Source organism: Simochromis diagramma, unplaced genomic scaffold, assembly GCF_900408965.1.
Source record: "Simochromis diagramma unplaced genomic scaffold, fSimDia1.1 OVJJ01000413.1, whole genome shotgun sequence".
In the NCBI taxonomy this organism is placed as follows: Eukaryota; Metazoa; Chordata; class Actinopteri; order Cichliformes; family Cichlidae; genus Simochromis; species Simochromis diagramma.
This window is the reverse complement of record NW_024386948.1, coordinates 2,857,508-2,874,291: the sequence shown is the minus strand read 5'-3', so window position 1 is coordinate 2,874,291 and position 16,784 is coordinate 2,857,508. Positions and strand designations below refer to the sequence as shown.

General features: G+C 40.6%; 2 protein-coding genes across 4 annotated transcripts; both read left to right on the top strand.

Annotated features, from left to right (window-relative positions):
* Positions 1-9,041, top strand: rcbtb1 (regulator of chromosome condensation (RCC1) and BTB (POZ) domain containing protein 1). Of its 2 annotated transcripts, none has more exons than XM_040038456.1 (13): positions 1-115; positions 791-1,088; positions 1,561-1,711; positions 3,099-3,265; positions 4,071-4,229; positions 4,313-4,420; positions 4,555-4,697; positions 4,958-5,021; positions 5,142-5,268; positions 5,374-5,500; positions 5,680-5,831; positions 5,931-6,061; positions 6,829-9,041. In XM_040038456.1, the coding sequence occupies exons 2-13, from the start codon at positions 966-968 to the stop codon at positions 6,967-6,969; spliced, it is 1,593 nt and encodes a 530-aa protein (XP_039894390.1). In that variant the 5' UTR covers positions 1-115; positions 791-965; the 3' UTR covers positions 6,970-9,041. The 2 variants fall into 2 exon arrangements, with proteins under 2 accessions (XP_039894390.1, XP_039894389.1); XM_040038455.1 differs by lacking the exon at positions 1-115 and adding an exon at positions 136-244.
* A 346-nt stretch (positions 9,042-9,387) lies between these two features.
* On the top strand, positions 9,388-16,738 carry cdadc1 (cytidine and dCMP deaminase domain containing 1). Of its 2 annotated transcripts, none has more exons than XM_040038459.1 (12): positions 9,388-9,948; positions 10,159-10,274; positions 10,721-10,821; positions 10,956-11,133; positions 11,837-12,134; positions 13,047-13,253; positions 13,347-13,447; positions 13,651-13,700; positions 14,311-14,480; positions 14,570-14,759; positions 15,078-15,126; positions 15,253-16,738. In XM_040038459.1, the coding sequence occupies exons 2-12, from the start codon at positions 10,175-10,177 to the stop codon at positions 15,357-15,359; spliced, it is 1,551 nt and encodes a 516-aa protein (XP_039894393.1). In that variant the 5' UTR covers positions 9,388-9,948; positions 10,159-10,174; the 3' UTR covers positions 15,360-16,738. The 2 variants fall into 2 exon arrangements, with proteins under 2 accessions (XP_039894393.1, XP_039894392.1); XM_040038458.1 differs by having other exon boundaries at positions 9,389-9,948; positions 10,078-10,274.
* Positions 16,739-16,784: the final 46 nt, after the last annotated feature.

The window sequence follows — 16,784 nt, the reverse complement described above, 5'->3', positions numbered from 1 at the left end:
TACGCGCCCGCTTAATCAACCGCGCGTATCATGCGCAAAGAAGAACAACTGACCACTCTCGACGCGGCTCGGCGGTTGTGCTACTGTAAACACCGGACGAGCGATTTTTTTTCAGGTAAATGTATTTATTAACACGAGTTTACACGCTGTAGAAGTGGTCGTTTTTATTCTTAAAGTTGTTGCCGTAACGCTGTCGCTGTCTGTCTTTTCTCAGTCGACTCGTTGTTATGGAGCGATGCTTTAGGTAGGAAGAGCACAAGAAAGCGCTTAACTAAGCTACTAGCTTCTCCGTTCATCACAAGCTTTTAATCGCAGTTAGCTTTGCTGCTGTGGTGCCTTTAAGGAGTGAAATCAAAAGTTTTTCTACGTAGGGTTGAAAAAAGGGGAGCAGTAAATTAGAGTATGCTTGTTTTTTTTCTTTTTTAAATTATTGTTATTATTACCATTATTGCTAATATTATTATTATGCTGGCTAAGGTGGAAAAAAATGTAGCAATTTAAAACGTCCCTGCTTATCAGCTATATCCAATATCAGCTCGCTGGCTTTTCTCAGGAGTTGAGAGCTTAACAGTAACATTATGTGTTATTGCTTTGGCCTCATGCTATGCCTCATTTACATGAGATTGAGATGCATTTCCCAAGACATACAGGTATTATTTGATGTAGTTCTGAACTTGCCTGTCATTTCAAGAGAAGAATAATAAATGTTACCCCTCTTTATAGTAATGTAACTGTTTAAAAAACAAACTTTGTCTATTTATCTTTAATATATTTCTTGTCTTGTCTAAAGCGACAGCAGGGATGGTTCTTCTGGCTCCACGCCACCACCACCACCACCACCATCGCCTCCTCCTCGGGTCCTCCCTTCCCCTCGTCATCCCCCTCCTGTGCCCTCCTCCTCTCCCCGATCATCCCTGACTCCTCCTCCTTCCCAGCTAGGAAGACTGAATTTTGCAGGAGCGGTGATGGATGTCAGTAAATGGCCCCTGTTCTACCTGCTGAGTGCTCAGGAACTAGCTACAGTGCGACAGGCCTGTGTCTTTGGCACCACTGCCAATGAAGCAATCTATATCACCCATGGAAATGAGGTGAGGAGTGCGCATTTGATAGTTTCTGTTTATGATATGAGCTCTTTAAGTAGCACTCGAATGATTGTACTTGTTTTGTCTTCCTTATATTTGTGCCTGAATCTAATTCTGACTTTACATGAAGTGTGTCGTTTGCTCTGTAGTTACGTGACAGTTTAAACGACAGGAAAACATATGAAGCCGATGGGGTTTGCTGTGTGAAATGCCTCCAGTGCGCTTTTTATGTGAAGGTTTATTTCATAAGCGTGTGTTTTGTGGGGAAAGAAAAAATATGCCGCAGGAGATCCTGCATTGTTTTCACTTTCCTGTTTGAATGCCACCATACCAGAGCACAGCTGATCTCAATCAAAACACATAAGTCACACAATGAGCATCTATTTGCTTTGTGTTTGTTGATAACCTACAACACAGCACTTTCAATGTGTATCTGCACTGTGTCTCTTTATTTTGAAATGTGTGTTACTGTTTCCAGGTGTTTGTGTTGGGGTTAAACTGCAGTAGCTGCCTTGGTACAGGAGACAGTCTGAGCACTGTTATGCCAAAGAAACTGGACTTCCTGCGAGGGAAGAAGGTAGCCAGTGTGAGCTATGGCAGCGGACCTCATGTCCTATTGGCTACTGACGGTAGGCTGTTTTTATATATATATATATATATATGCCAAAACGAATTTCCACTCAAAAACTTTGGTATTAAATGTCTTGACAGGCAGGTTTCAGCAGTTCATATCAGTGAATTGCATACTGGCCACAAGTTGCATAATGTTTTCATCCTGCTGCATAAACACTTCACTGTATAGTCATGTGCTCAATATTGGTCAATTTCTACAGAAAGGTTGACTTTTTTCTATTGAACAGTGGAAATGTCACTAATATGAGCTTAACCCTTTCATGCATAGTGGTCACTACAGTGGACAGCTATTCAAAGGCTGTTTTCTTGTATTTGTGTCAGTGTTGATGGTATACTTGCACATAAACCACTACATTGGACACTGATGTGTCAGTCCATACACATCAGTTGTATGCACATCAACTGATGGACATACAATGTATACACATCGATGTATACACATCAACCCTTTGAAAAGGCAAAGCAAGTTTATTTATATAGCACAATTCAACGGCAAGTTGATTCAAAGTGCTTTACAGAGACATTAAAAAAACAAAAACAAATAAAAAGCATGATTTACAATGGGGGGAAAAAGGAACAGTAGATAAAATCAGTAGTTAAAATGTAAGTTTTGAAATTTAAGCTTAAAAGTGTGGATTTGGTGCTTTATTCAAATGCAGCTGAGAACAGGTGAGTCTTCAACCTGGATTTAAATAAACTGAGTGTTTCAGCTGATCTGAGGCTTTCTGGGAGTTTGTTCCAGATATATGGAGCATATAAGCTGAATGCAGCTTCTCCGTGTCTGGTTCTGACTCTGGGAACTGATAAAAAACCGGATCCAGATGACCTAAGGGATCTGAAAGGTTCATACTGGGTCAGCAGGTCACTGATGTATTTTGGTCCTAAACCATTCAGAGCTTTATAGACCAGCATCAGAACTTTAAAGTCTATCCTCTGACGGACAGGCAGCCAGTGTAAAGACCTCAGAGCTGGACTGATGTGGTCCACTTTGTTGGTCTTAGTGAGGACTCGAGCAGCAGAGTTCTGAATGAGCTGTAGTTGTCTGACTGATTTTTTTTAGGTAGACCTGTAAAGATGCTGTTACGGTAATCAAGCCTACTAAAGATGAATGCTGAATGATGAATGGACTAGTTTTTCCAGGTCCTGTACATGTAAAAAATAAATAAATAAATAAGTAAATGTTTAAAAAAAATAAACAAGTTCAAAAATCTTTTTTTCATACCTAAAGATGAATAAAAATCCTGATTCAGGTTGTCATAATTCATGCATGAAAGGGTTTACCTGAACTAAAAAATGTGCTAATAACATAAATAGAAACTCAGACACTGTATAACCAAAACCTGTATAACATTGACAGCTTAAATTTGTTTTTATGTGTTGCAGATGGACATCTGTTTGCATGGGGTCACAATGGTTACAGTCAGCTGGGGAATGGGTCGACCAACCCGGGACTCTCCCCGGTGTTGATCACCGCTAACCTGCAGAACAAAAAAGTGAAAGAGGTGTCGTGTGGTTCACATCACTCTATGGCTCTCACTCTGGATGGAGAGGCAAGTCCTTTTTTATATATTTTTTTTAAATTACCGTTAAATGTGTTTAGCGTGTCTTTTCCTGTCTTGCTCTGTTCTCTTCTTTTCCCCTCACCCCCAGCTGGTCCTGGCAGATGCCTCTCCCTGAACCTGGTTCTTCTGGAGCTTTCTTCCTGTTAAAAGGAAGTTTTTCCTTCCCACTGTCACCAAGTGCTTACTAGTGGGGATCAGCTGAGTGATTAGGTTTTCTCTCTATTATTGTACAGTCGTAACCTTACAATATAAAGCATATTGAGGTGACTGCTGTTGGGATTTGGTGCGATGGTGCTGGATCGTAAACAGTTTCCATTCACTCTTAAACAACAAAAGAAAAGAGCAGGGATGGCAATAGTAGGTAATGAAAAGGAATATGTGGCACACATAATTTAATTAAATTAATAAAATATCATCAAATATGACTGAAATTAGAATATTCTTATTTTTATGTACCACTCTAAATAAAAGGTTTAGCCCTAAGGGGGTCACCCATATATACCTTGACCTGCCACCTTGAGGCCTTTAGGTGTCACACTAAGAAGCTTGTCTTTAACCCAGCGGTATTAAAGCTAATGGGGTTGTTTGTGTGGTAAGCTGGAAAGGCTGTTGCCATTTAAAATATTACTAAGTGTACGTTAAGTATTGCATCCTTTTCCCAGTTTGTTCATGTACATTCAAGTTGTTCTGTTTGAGATGTTACTCAAACAGAACAACTCAGAGTACAGCATCAATAACATCATTCTGAGAAAGGTGTCTTTTCTCACACTACAACATTGTCAATCCTCTCTAGGTCTTTGCATGGGGATATAATAACTGTGGCCAGATTGGTTCAGGCTCCACAGCCAACCAACCCTACCCCAGGAAGGTCACCGGATGCCTGCAGGGCAAGAATGCATCGGGCATCACATGTGGGCAAACCTCCTCTATGGCTCTTGTCGACAATGGAGAGGTGATGTTAACTAAATTCTTAGTGATCTCATTGAGAAATCTGAACTTGATGTGGTAAACAGGGTGGCTTTTATTTCTCTTTAGGTTTACGGCTGGGGCTACAATGGAAATGGGCAGTTGGGAATTGGCAACAATGGAAATCAGCTGACACCTTGCCGTGTCGCTGCACTCCAAGGGATGTGCATTCAACAGGTGAGACATCCAACAACCACATGAATGAGTTTTTAATATCAATAATTGCCTTGAGGATGACTCATGATTTGTGCTTACATCTGATTGGGTAATTTTTTTTATCAGCCGCATTTAAATCCATCCCTACCTTCCAGATTGTATCGGGCTATGGACACTGCCTGGCCCTAACCGATAAAGGGCTGCTATATTCCTGGGGAGCAAATACCTATGGTCAACTGGGAACTGGCACCAAGAGCAACCACCTCAGCCCTGTGCACATCATGGCTGACAAAGAGAGGTAGGAAGGAGAGGGAAGGGTGTCGGACGTTTCCTGTTAATATTTAGTTTCCTGTCCTCATTTCCTCCCTCTGTACCTCTGCCTCCGCTCCTGGTCTTAAGTAGTCGTCTGCAGTAAACAAAACAATGCTCTTTCCCTAATTGTAGATATTTTGGGGCAAATCATGCCACAGCAAAACAGCTTTCAGACTTTTGACATGTTTCAGTACAATAATTAAGAAGGAAAAGCTTCCCTGTGTTAACACGTCTCTAATTTGGCAGGGTCGTCGAGGTGGCAGCATGCCATTCGACGCACACATCGGCAGCCAAGACCCAAAGTGGGCAGGTATAGCATTCATCTTTCAAAGTGATGCACAGTCTTGTATTTCTTTGGTTTCTGGAATTCTTTATTCTAAAAAAAAGACAAAAAAAATCCAGGAGCATTATCATTTCACTCCTCCTCCAGGTTTTTATGTGGGGTCAGTGCCGGGGCCAATCCATTGTCCTGCCACACCTCACGCACCTCACCAACACAGACGACGTCTTTGCCTGCTTCGCTACGCCATCCGTTATGTGGCGCCTCATGTCTATGGGTGAGAGAAGAGACAACAAATTGTGGATTATTTGTGTAAAAAACAAACAAAAATGAAAGCTGTCTAAGTACTAGAACTGTTTCTACTGGGGGGGTTTTCTTCTAGAGCAAGATGACTTCCTGACGGTTGCAGAGGCTCTGAGGAAAGAGTTCGACAGTCCAGAAACGGCTGACCTCAAGTTCAGTGTTGATGGCAAATACATCCACGTTCACAAAGCTGTGCTGAAGATCAGGTGTGTTTATTATCCACATAGCTATAAGTGAAAGATAGCCTTGATGCATTTGGTAGCTGTGCTTTGTTTCAGGGCAGTTAAGGCAGCCTGTGATTTTTGTTGGCAGCCCTTAACATGTCAGGTTTTGACTATTTGACCATTTGTATACATTGTAAATAAAGTATTTTTATCGCGGCTAGGTGCGAGCATTTCCGTTCAATGTTTCGCTCCCAGTGGACGGAGGATCAGCAGGAAGTGATAGAGATTGGCCAGTTCTCGTATCCCGTCTACAGGTCCTTCCTGCAGTTTCTTTACACAGACACTGTTGACCTTTCGCCTGAGGATGCCATTGGTTAGTATGAATGCAACTGTTAAATATGTTCTTAGAGTGTGTAGAAGGATGTTTGTTTGTTTTTTGACACTGTGTATGTGTTTGTGTGTTGTGCTGCAGGCCTGTTGGACCTGGCCACCTCTTATTGTGAAAACCGCCTGAAACGCCTGTGTCAGCAGATCATCAAGAGAGGAATCACTGTGGAAAACGCCTTCACCCTGCTGTCTGCTGCCATACGATACGACGCAGAGGTACAGTTATAAACAGGTTTGTCAGGTGGATAAGCTGAGGTGGTAGATAAATTCACATTTTGGACCGGACGACCAAAATGTTTGTGTGCCATGAGCTTGTGATCTTGTTGCCTTTAAAATAATTGCTTTAAAGACGTGGATCAGGTCTGCGACGACTCACAGTCAGTGTCCATCTTCAAAAATGACTTGGGTGCAATAAAACTGCAATACGACAGTCAGTCTGCTATCAGTTTGAGCTTGGGTCAAGGCTGCAATTACATGCAATCTGTTTGTGATAATATAGTGATTAACTGTAATAAACTGGCCAAAATGAAGGCCGTGCACACATATATATAAACAGAAATTTATATTAACTGCACACATTCAGAGTCAGAACCTCAGACACCTGAACAGAAATTCCTCCAGAATTCATGACGTTGTTGCTGCAGGGCAGTAATTTCACAGCAGCCGCTCAGCAACCTTGCTGTGTAGAAGAATGCAAGCAGTCGAGTCGGGTCCTCTATTACACTGATCAGCGCACTCACACGGTGATTGCAACATGTTGACAATCAGTCTGTGCTTAAATATTAGACAGCTGGTATTTGCAAACCTTCACCAGTCTGTCTGAGAGTGATGGCAGTCTGCCCGAGTCTGCACTATGGTATAGCAGCAAAGGAAAACTGTCAGGGATTACAAGGTTTAACACCCTGTAAAATAAGCATCGGAATGTTTGTTCTTTCTTTTGCAATCTAATCTCCTTATTATTTTTCTATTGTTTGATTTTCCAGGACCTGGAAGAGTTTTGTTTCAGGTTTTGCATAAACCACCTGACTCAGGTAACTCAGACCGAAGCCTTCTGGCAGGTAGACGGAGCAATGCTGAAGGAGTTTATCAGCAAAGCTAGCCGCTGTGGAGCCTTCAAGAACTGAGTGGTGCTTTTAGGCTCCTGCAACCTAAAAAAGAAAGAAAAAACCAACTAATGACCAAGTGGATTTAGTCACGCTGCGTGTGCAGCAGCAGAATGCAACACCACAGTTTTCACATTCCTGTTGATCCCATCCACGACAAAAGAGGAGGCCCTTTCTTGAAATTAAAGAAGCACTTAAACAACATTATTCACAAGATGCTTAAACTGGATTTTAAGCTGCGTTATCTGTGGATCTAAAATGAGCACTTTGGCCAAACCCATGGCGCCTTTTCTGTGGAAGTTCTTTACATATGTTACGTATACTTGAATTTTTTTTTATTTTTTCTCAGCAGCGTTTGCTTTGTTCATTTACTTTCTGGAAAAGTTCATGTGAGGGACCAAAGATCTGGAAGGAATAAACTACTGACCTAATCTAAAGAGATGAACACTGTAATGTAAACATGTTTCACACACTTAGCAGTAGAGCCCAATTTATTGGTGAATTGATTGCATTGGTTAATTGCCAGTCTGTTAGTGTTTGCGTTCATACAGGAAAACTTAAGAAAGTAACGAGGAGATGGGAGAAAGACCCTTCTACCATGTTATGATTGATGACATTGCATAGTTTGTCCACCAGCTGACACAGGGTAAGTTTGGCATTACCTGTTGGAGCACCTAAAGCTGATCTGAGCAGAGTAAATAACGTAGCAATTTAGGGAAATTGATTTGTTGAGTTTCTCTGAAATGAAAAAAAAAAAAAAAAAATTGACCAATATATCAGACTGTAAGATTTTTGAATCACCAAATATCTGTATCGGCCTTAGATATCTTAGATAAGTCAGGCTCTAATTTGGTATTCAGCAGCTCTTTGTATTTAACTCAAAGCAACTGATTGATAAAGACAAACTCATACATATACATATACATGACATACACAGCTGATGCAGAGCCTACTGTGGTTTGTTATGAGTTGCTTGCTTGGTAAATGTCCTTTGTACATTTTGGGAAGTTAAAACCTGTTATACTAGTTGTGTTCGTTCTGCCTCACATTCCCTCTGCAGCACTACAGTCATTTGTTTATATTCCGTAATACTAAGAGGTTATACTTATTCAAAAATCTATGGAATATATAGACTGAGAAAGTTGCAAAATAACCGTCTTTGGTAAAATTACGACATTAGCTCCTTTTTTCTTCCATTGCAAGTAAAATGTGTTGTATCTAAGGCATGTTGTACTGTGGAAACTTGCTCAGGTTTCCGCATTATTAGCATTTTCATCATTACAGGTTGGTTTCTGTGTTCGGGCAAATTAAAAATAAATCTACAAAAGTACTTAAGAGGAATTCATCTTAGTTTCTGTAGGTTTTTCTATATATGGAGCAGAAATTGCACTAAACAAAGCTACAGGATACATTGCATATTAAAGCAAGAGGAATGCTTTGAAGCACTTTTTTTCATTCTTTCACTTTGTCGTCTGATGACCAAAAACTCCCTGTGCGTCATAGCCTTTAGGACAACATGTCAACCATGCCGTCTCCCAGTAAAGCCAATGTGAGATCAGTTTCTATTTCCTTGATAGGTTTCTATTTCTTGATGTACTCAGATGCTTGAGGAGGAGTTTCTGTTCGCTCCAACTAAAGCAGAACTGCTATTTATTATTAAGCACAGCTTCAGTTCAGGCTGGAAAGTAATTTAGGATCCTTTGAGAGCTTCTGTGGAAATCATTGTTTTCGGGAAATGAGGTCTAGGTTTACAGTTTCTGCTTGTTTTGTTTTTTATGAGCTGTTCCTTCATTTTTTTTTTTTTTTTTTATGAAGTAATTTAAACTGGAAGAGTAAAACTGATTTGCATATTGTATTCACTCTCTCACACACACACACACACACACACACTCTGTTATACTTTCATCGTTTAGGAGAAGTTTATAAAACCATTAGGTCCATGCTTATATTCAGCTTACAGCATTGCAGTGTTTGGGGTATGCATTATTATTCTGTTGCTGTTACATACTTGAGACATACTGTATTATTTTACTTTTTTAATTTAGCTATGGGGATTATATTTCTGTGATGAAATAAATATTTCTTAAATCTGATTTGTTCACTTGTCATAACTATTTTTGTTCTTGTATATTTTTGTATTTTTTTTATTGTCTAGCTCTTTATTGGCTCTTTGATGCAAACAATTATGTTTTATGGCAAAATGATAACGTGAAAAATATACATGCAAATAGAATGATATAACATCTATAAATCAAAATTATAGATGGGAATGTGAGATTTTAAAAAGAATATATCACTTAAGGAAATTTTTTATAAAAAGTGGTACATTTTGGTGAAATTTTAGTAGATTTTTCATTAATAAAATGTATAAAAATGAAATGTATTTATCAATAAAAATGACAAACAGTATCCCACATTCTTGATTTTTAGTTCAAAAACGCTTTGTAACAGTCACAATTGTGTGGTGTGTCTTTAAGACAACGTAAGGTAAGGGTTAGTGATGTCACAGGTATGCACCACTGCTCTCTGTGGAGAATGAGAGCAATGTGCTTGCAGGTGAGTGTATGGGCTCGGAAAAGTGTATGGGCTTAACTGCTTAAGTTTAGCAGTTGAAATGATGTGTACTTTGTTGCGTGCTGACAGCCAACCAATTGGCCCCGCCCATGTGACAGCGTCAGAAAATATTTCCGGAAGGAATCCGGAACTGTCAAGATACCGTCCACTAGCGAAGTCACAGAAGAACGGCTCCTTCTCCTTTAAATAAGAGGGAGGCAGTTTCTGCTTGCGGTAGAAATACATGAAGTTACGTTCGTCCAAGTATTTATCGGCTGTACAGTGTTTTATTAAGAATCATTGTACCGTAATACGCGAGTTAGTGCTAGTAATGTTAGCACTGTAACACTGTAACTTAAGAAGTCGCCGGTTGCTGAGAGTTACCGTTACTAATCGGATTTCAACGTGACTTTAATTAGTCGTTATTAAAAAAAAATATTCTGAAGTGTAAGTTCATATTTGTACGTGAATTTCTTTATTGGTGCAACTTTATTTACCAAATCGGTGTCTTTTTTATGCTTTTATTTTGAAAGCGTCGGTTGAAAATAGTATTCGTGTGACTATCCAACTTAACAGTAAAAAGGATACCAAAAGAAAGCTTCATCCGACTCTTCTCTTGCTGAACGTCGGGTCGACGTATTATATCGTTTTCTGTAGCTGACAGATTGATTGAATGGAAGAAAGCCAAATATGGAACCGAGCCGATCCGGGCCAGTCCACACCGTGTCGAGAAACAAGAGACAGCAGCACCCAGACTGACAGCAAAATACAAGGTGAGCCAACTGGAGGAAGAGTTCTTCCAGTAGTTTAGCTTCATATTTTTCCCTTCTGTCATGCCACAAAACCGCAGCTTCATGAGATACAGTTTACCAGAGAGGCACTTTAAATGGCCACGGCTGACAGCCTTTATTTACACATTACACAATGCTGCATATATTTATCTTAGACTTGGCCGATCATCTTATCCTATTCACATTATATGGCAAAATCCCCATCCTCAGATCAATAGACATAGGTCTTCACCTGCGTGTATCTGAAATAAATGTTATATTTTTCTAAGTCTCAGTCAACAGGCCAAGTTAGCTTCGGTGGGGCCTTTAAACCATGCAAACATTAGTAATCTTCATGGTATATATTCTCATCCAAGCATGTGTTACTGCAGCTTTTCAGGGAAGCATTGTGCACAAGATGGCTTAATTCAGCTTTGTCTCTGCTTCAGGTCATGGCCCCAGGTTGTCAAAGGTAAACCTCTTCACCTTGCTGAGTTTATGGATGGAGTTATTCCCTCAGGAGCAAACAGAGGAGGATGGTGGTAATCAGGTTAGTTTGAATATAAAAACACAGTGATGTATGCAATCTAGGGAAAAAATCATCAAGTTCTGTGGAGCGATTCATGTCCATCTTTACTAGCACTTGTGTGTAAAATTAATAACTGTATCTGTACTGTCCTTCAGCTCCATGGGATGGGTCTGGTGGTGGTGCGGGAAAGCAAAGTGGTGGGACTTCATTGTTCAGGAGCTGAGCTCCACGCTGGACAGGCAGCCATCATCCAACATGGTGCCCGCCTGGCTGACTGTCAACTGTACTTCTCGAGGAGACCCTGCGCTACTTGCCTGAAGATGATCATTAACGGTGAGTGGAGAAGGAGGCATGATGCGGGAATGAGTAGACGGCATTAAGGGAGCCTAAAAACAACACGCAGCGTGAATGTGTTTCTGTGTCACACTCTCAAATAACGAGATGTTCTTGATCAGGCAGAACTACATATCTTGGACCAATGGCCTGCTTTATAAACATAGTTATGACACAAATTCATCAAAAATGCAATGTGACATGTATGCCCCACTGATTATGACTGATTGTGATTGCATGAACCAAAGTACCTGCCCTTCTGTTGTCTCACCCTTACACATTCCAGCCTCTGTGTGTTTTGGAGTCCACCACATTGCTGTCACTTTGAGGCACCACCCTAACTGTAGTCAGAATAACTGCAGCCTTTCTGGTACTGCACCTCCTTTCATTTACTTTCATTTACTTTGAAGTGGACCTGTTTTATAAGACTTGGCGAGCAGCCTCTTTATGATCAGATTGGAGGAATGACACATTGAGAAGTGAACACACTTAGAAACTCAGGACAGACTTTGACACCATAATGATATATTTATTTACTGTGAGCGTATGACTGAATATGTCCCACAGGTGTTGCCGTACTGTTGTAAACTGCATTATCGGCATTAAACTACATCAGCAGTTTGCTGAACTTTGGAGCTCTGTTCTCTCATTCCCAGGCAAAGTTAACTAAGATGGATAAATGCTGTTTGCTCTCCTCCTCCAGCTGGAGTCAGTCAGATCTCCTTCTGGCCCGGGGACCCGGAGATCAGCATTCTGAAGTCCACCTCTATGAACAATCCCAGCTACTGCGGTCCAGCTCACTTCATCTCAGAGGAAGCTTTACTAGACGCTGTAGCAGTAGAGAAGCTCAAGTCCAACAGCCGTCCTCACATCTGCATGCTGCTGCAGCCGCTGGCACCCGGCCTAGCACAGTTTGTCACCGAGACGTCCAGAAATTGTGACTTCACAGAGAGGATCACTGATGACAACCCAAAGCAGAACACGGAGGAGCTTTTCAACAGGTACCTTACTATACTTACTGTATCTGCTTCTGCACAGCAGCACTTTTGAGCTATGTGCTGAATTCTCTTTCTAATAAGTTATACTCAGTTGCCTGGTATATTTTAGAGGGAAACCCAAGGAGGTTCTCGACACGCACCAAAAAAACCCCAAACAAACTGAACCTGAAGCAGAAATCTCAGCTGATGAGAACACCAGATGGTTAACTCAAGAAAACGGAGGGAAAAAAAAGTCCAGTTTTCATAAATCAGTGTCAAACAATATAAAATAAATGTGCACATCATTATTTATATTACAGTGTAGTGTGCTAAAGTGCATCAAAACAAATGAAGTCAAAATAATTGTTTGCTTTGTAACTGTAGTGACTGCAGATTTAACTTAAATATGGGAATGACGTGGCAGAGAGAAACCTGAAATCTGTATGTGATTCATGAGAGCATCGAGAGTAAATGTATAGAACCAAATTATTTCAGCTGTGTGGTTCTGAATACAACAGTCGTAGGACGGTTATTGCTTTCCTAACACTTAAATTCCTGACGTAGGTTTGGTCAGAATTAAAGTGTGGGGTTTGGCAGGTAGATATTAAGAATAAACTCGCTTGATGTTATTATGTATAAAACCGCCCACTATATATTTTTATTTTTTACTTAATATTTAAAGGTGCTGGAACTCCGTTGCATCCTAGTTTAACCTCTGGTCAGACTTCAGCCATCAAAGGGCAAGAAAACCTGTAGATGAGGCACAAAGCAAAGATTATTCTGCAGAAATAATTAGAGAACGTCTTTCATCTTTAATTTAACCAGACTGAGAAGGAGAAATATTTATTGAGTGAATCAAACTCAAGTTGCGAAACTGCTGGATGACCACAGCTGGATTTTCAGCCCGTTTATAAGAAATATTCTGTGTCGTTCCAGAGAACGAATGAGATGCCTGAAGGATTTCTCCAGACAGTTCCTGGTTCGTAAGTCCCAGCTGCATCAGGAGATTTTGAAGCACATGGGCCTGGAGAATTTTTGTGTGGAGCCTTACTTCTCCAGCCTGAGAAACAACATGAGGGAGCTTGTGGAAGTTTTAGCTGCAGTGGCTGCCGGGGTGCCACAGCAACACTACGGCTTCTACAGGTTAGAAACTCTCAAATTTATCTGTTGTCAGCACAGACATCGCCACGCGCTTGTACTTGACGCTCATTTGATCGTGTCCCTCCTGTGAGCCAGAGAAGAGTCGTCAGTGCCACTGCCCCCTTGTCATGAAGATGTGCCCCAAGAAGTGGCTCGTCACTGCATGATCCAGGCCAGGCTACTGGCCTACAGGACAGGTGTGTTTGGTTATTCATAACACACACTACATTCTTCTACATTCTATTGCATATTGCCTGACAAGCATCATAACAACTGCTGTTTGGCTGCAGGACTTTTTCCCGAGTGATGTCGTAAAGGTTATGATCATTTCTAACAATGACCCTGTCAATAGTTTGCTATTTGTTTCCAGCTTCTTATACATGCATAACTGTCATTTCAGAGGATCCTAAAGTGGGTGTGGGCACTGTGATCTGGGCCAAAGGACAGTCGGTGAGCTCAACTATTCTCCTTTTGATTTGATTTAACTCATTAATTCATCACAAGAGTAGACTGTTGGCATTTCTGTGTGCTGGTTCGGGTAGGATTTGACACCAGATTACAAGGTGACAAACTGACAAAACCTAATAACATCAGGCTCGTACAGAAGGAGTTTTTTTTCTTTTTTTTTGTCTGCACAAAATTGGATTATATAAATCCATTTATGGATGATTGTATTAATGCATTGAGGTTTTCAGTGTGGGTGGATGCAGTTGTGACAAATGTCATGATGATGAGCCCAAAATGTTCAAATAAATCTTAACGCGTTCCTCAGTAGCGGCTGCTCTCTCTGGACAGTTTGAGATGGTGAGTGTTTTTTGACAAAGAGAGAGAGAGCTCAGTGTGGAAGAGGTCAGGAGACGGGTACAACAGTGAGTGTCCACACTCATCTGTAAAACACAGTCGAGGCCGTGTTGTGATTTGGGGCTGCTTTTCAGCCCGTGGTATAATGCAGATGGAATTAAGAACATTTTATTTCATCATTTAAAGCAGTGCTACCGATAGATTTAACACCCACACTGATGTTGTTAACATAGTATTTTGATCTGTCCCCTCATCTCAGGCTGGCTGTAATGGAACAGGGTGTCTCTACCTGGTGGGCTGTGGGTACAACGCTTACCCCGCAGGTTCGCAGTACGCCGAGTACCCTCAGATGGACGCCAAACAGGAGGATCGCCAGAGACGTAAATACAGATACATTATCCACGCAGAGCAGAACGCCCTCACCTTCAGGTCAGAACTTGTCAGAAATGGCGGGAGGGGAAACATGAATGCAGAAAATCAGTGTTCATCATCGCTTGATGTGTTCCTCCTCCTTTCAGGACACGAGACATCAAACCGGATGAGCCAACCATGCTTTTTGTAACCAAGTGTCCATGTGATGAGTGTGTCCCTCTGATCAGAGGAGCCGGTATCACACACATATACACCTCTGACCAGGACCGGGACAAAGATAAGGGAGATATTTCCTACCTGCGATTCGGCACACTAAAGAACATCAGCAAGTTCATAGTGAGTCCACAATGTTTTTCTTGTTTTGTTTTTGTTCCCTTTTATTTCATACTGTTTATGTTTGATGTTTGGAGTATATCAAACCTCCATCAATGTAGACATTTCTGCAGCTACAGTAAAGTCCAGGCTGCAGAAACGGGTCATTACTTCAGCAAACATAGCAAACGTAGACTCGGAAAATATGTTGAAAAGGGAGATGTATGTTAATTTATTCTGGTGCATAAGGGGATCTCTGACTCAGCAACTTCTGGATGTCTTGCTTTTTGAAGATAAGGCTAACATGTCCTTAAAGAATCTGACATTTATCTGTCCTCACAGTGGCAAAGAAGCCCTTCAGTGTCCTCAGCGCCACCTTTTCATCTTGCCAGTAAGTGGCACCCTATGCCTTTTTTTTTTTTTAACCATCTTCACAGATAAATTACAGAAAGGAGTTATGAATCAGCCAATTTTCCTTTGCTGTTTCGCGTTTTAACCACAGTGCCATTTATTGCAGACGGTTGTGTCGGAAAGCACAGCAGACAGACTGAGAGTGAGAGCCCCAGCAACAAGAAGCTGTGCACCAGCATGTCCTGCGAATCACCTGCTGTGAGCCGTCGATAAATCCACGTACCTAAAAAACACCCCCCCACAGAGGCAGGTTTTAAGCTTGCGTGCCACAGATTTGATCGTTCACAGCTGTAATAAATAGAGCTAAATGTTGTTTCCTTCATGAGCATCAAATCTGTGGCACATATGATTTTACACATATGTATCTTTTCCAAGTCCGGTCATTACATGAGTGGAGAGTTGGAAACAAACTGAAATCAATGCAATGACCTCAAAGGGACACCACTAAAAGCGGATTAATAGATCCATCAAAGATTAAAAAAATAGGTACAGAAACTATGGACAATTTTTTTTAAGCGTTTATAAGATACCACAAAGAAATAATTTATTTAAAATAGTTATTTAAACTGTGATATGCAGATCTGTTTGTTTTTGAAACAAATGGAGGGGGGAAAGCTAATTATAAAAATCTAAATAATGAAAAAGTGTGAGATTAACAACACATGCAGCTCCTGGTTGTCCAGGATTGTCCTCACGGTACAGAATGGTTTGAAATAAATTACTGCTTTTATTTTGAAGGCAGCTGCTGTGAGAGTGTTTGAAAGATGTGTTTCACACTGTGAGGATGTTATTGTTTTTAAACGCAAGCCAAATGCACTGAAGTGAAGCGTGTTGAGGATATGGATAATGCTTGAATGAAAGTTTAAAAAGTGTTCCTGCAGAGCAGAGAGGACGGTCAAAGGTTTGGTTTTGGAGCGTGAAGGAATTTACTCGACTTTGCCAACTTTGATTTTCTACATGAACACACTTGTTTGTATTCTTTCTTTTTTTTCGTTCAGGTATCGTAAACAGAGGTTTAAGTGTTTTTGTAACTTGAGTCCGAATCACAGAAAAGGCAGTAACTGTGATTACTGCATAATCTGAAAAATACCTGGAAAATAACACACACTTTCTTACACACACACACGCAAAGCATGCATTCTCATCTATTCTTTTTTTTTTTTTTATTTGTTGTGAATGTTGTACAACAGCATCAAAGTGCAGAAAAAAACAAGGTGGCTGCTTTTAGAGGACATCGTGAAGAATGGTTAAATCTGCTCATAGTTGTAAAACAACTGGTTCAAGTCTGATGTTAAGCTGGTTGGCTTACATTTGCATCTCGTGTGATATCGCAATATACCGTCACAACCTATGGCATGTGAACATGGCTGGTATTGGTTTTTGTCATCCCAAAAAAAACAAACTGTTTTCCTTTTTCTTTTTCTTTAAGGAAAAAAAAAAGCAAAACAGCTTTTAACGTGTTTACTTCTTCCTTTAAGGAAAGTCTGGGCTCTAATTAGGAGACTTATCATGACTCCATTTCACTTTGTTTTTAAAATTTCTGTGAATGCTTGTCAGATATCTACTGGGAAATAAAATCACATTGTTCTCAAGTTTAGTCTCTGCATTTTTTTTTTTCAAGTTCATAGTTGATTTAAA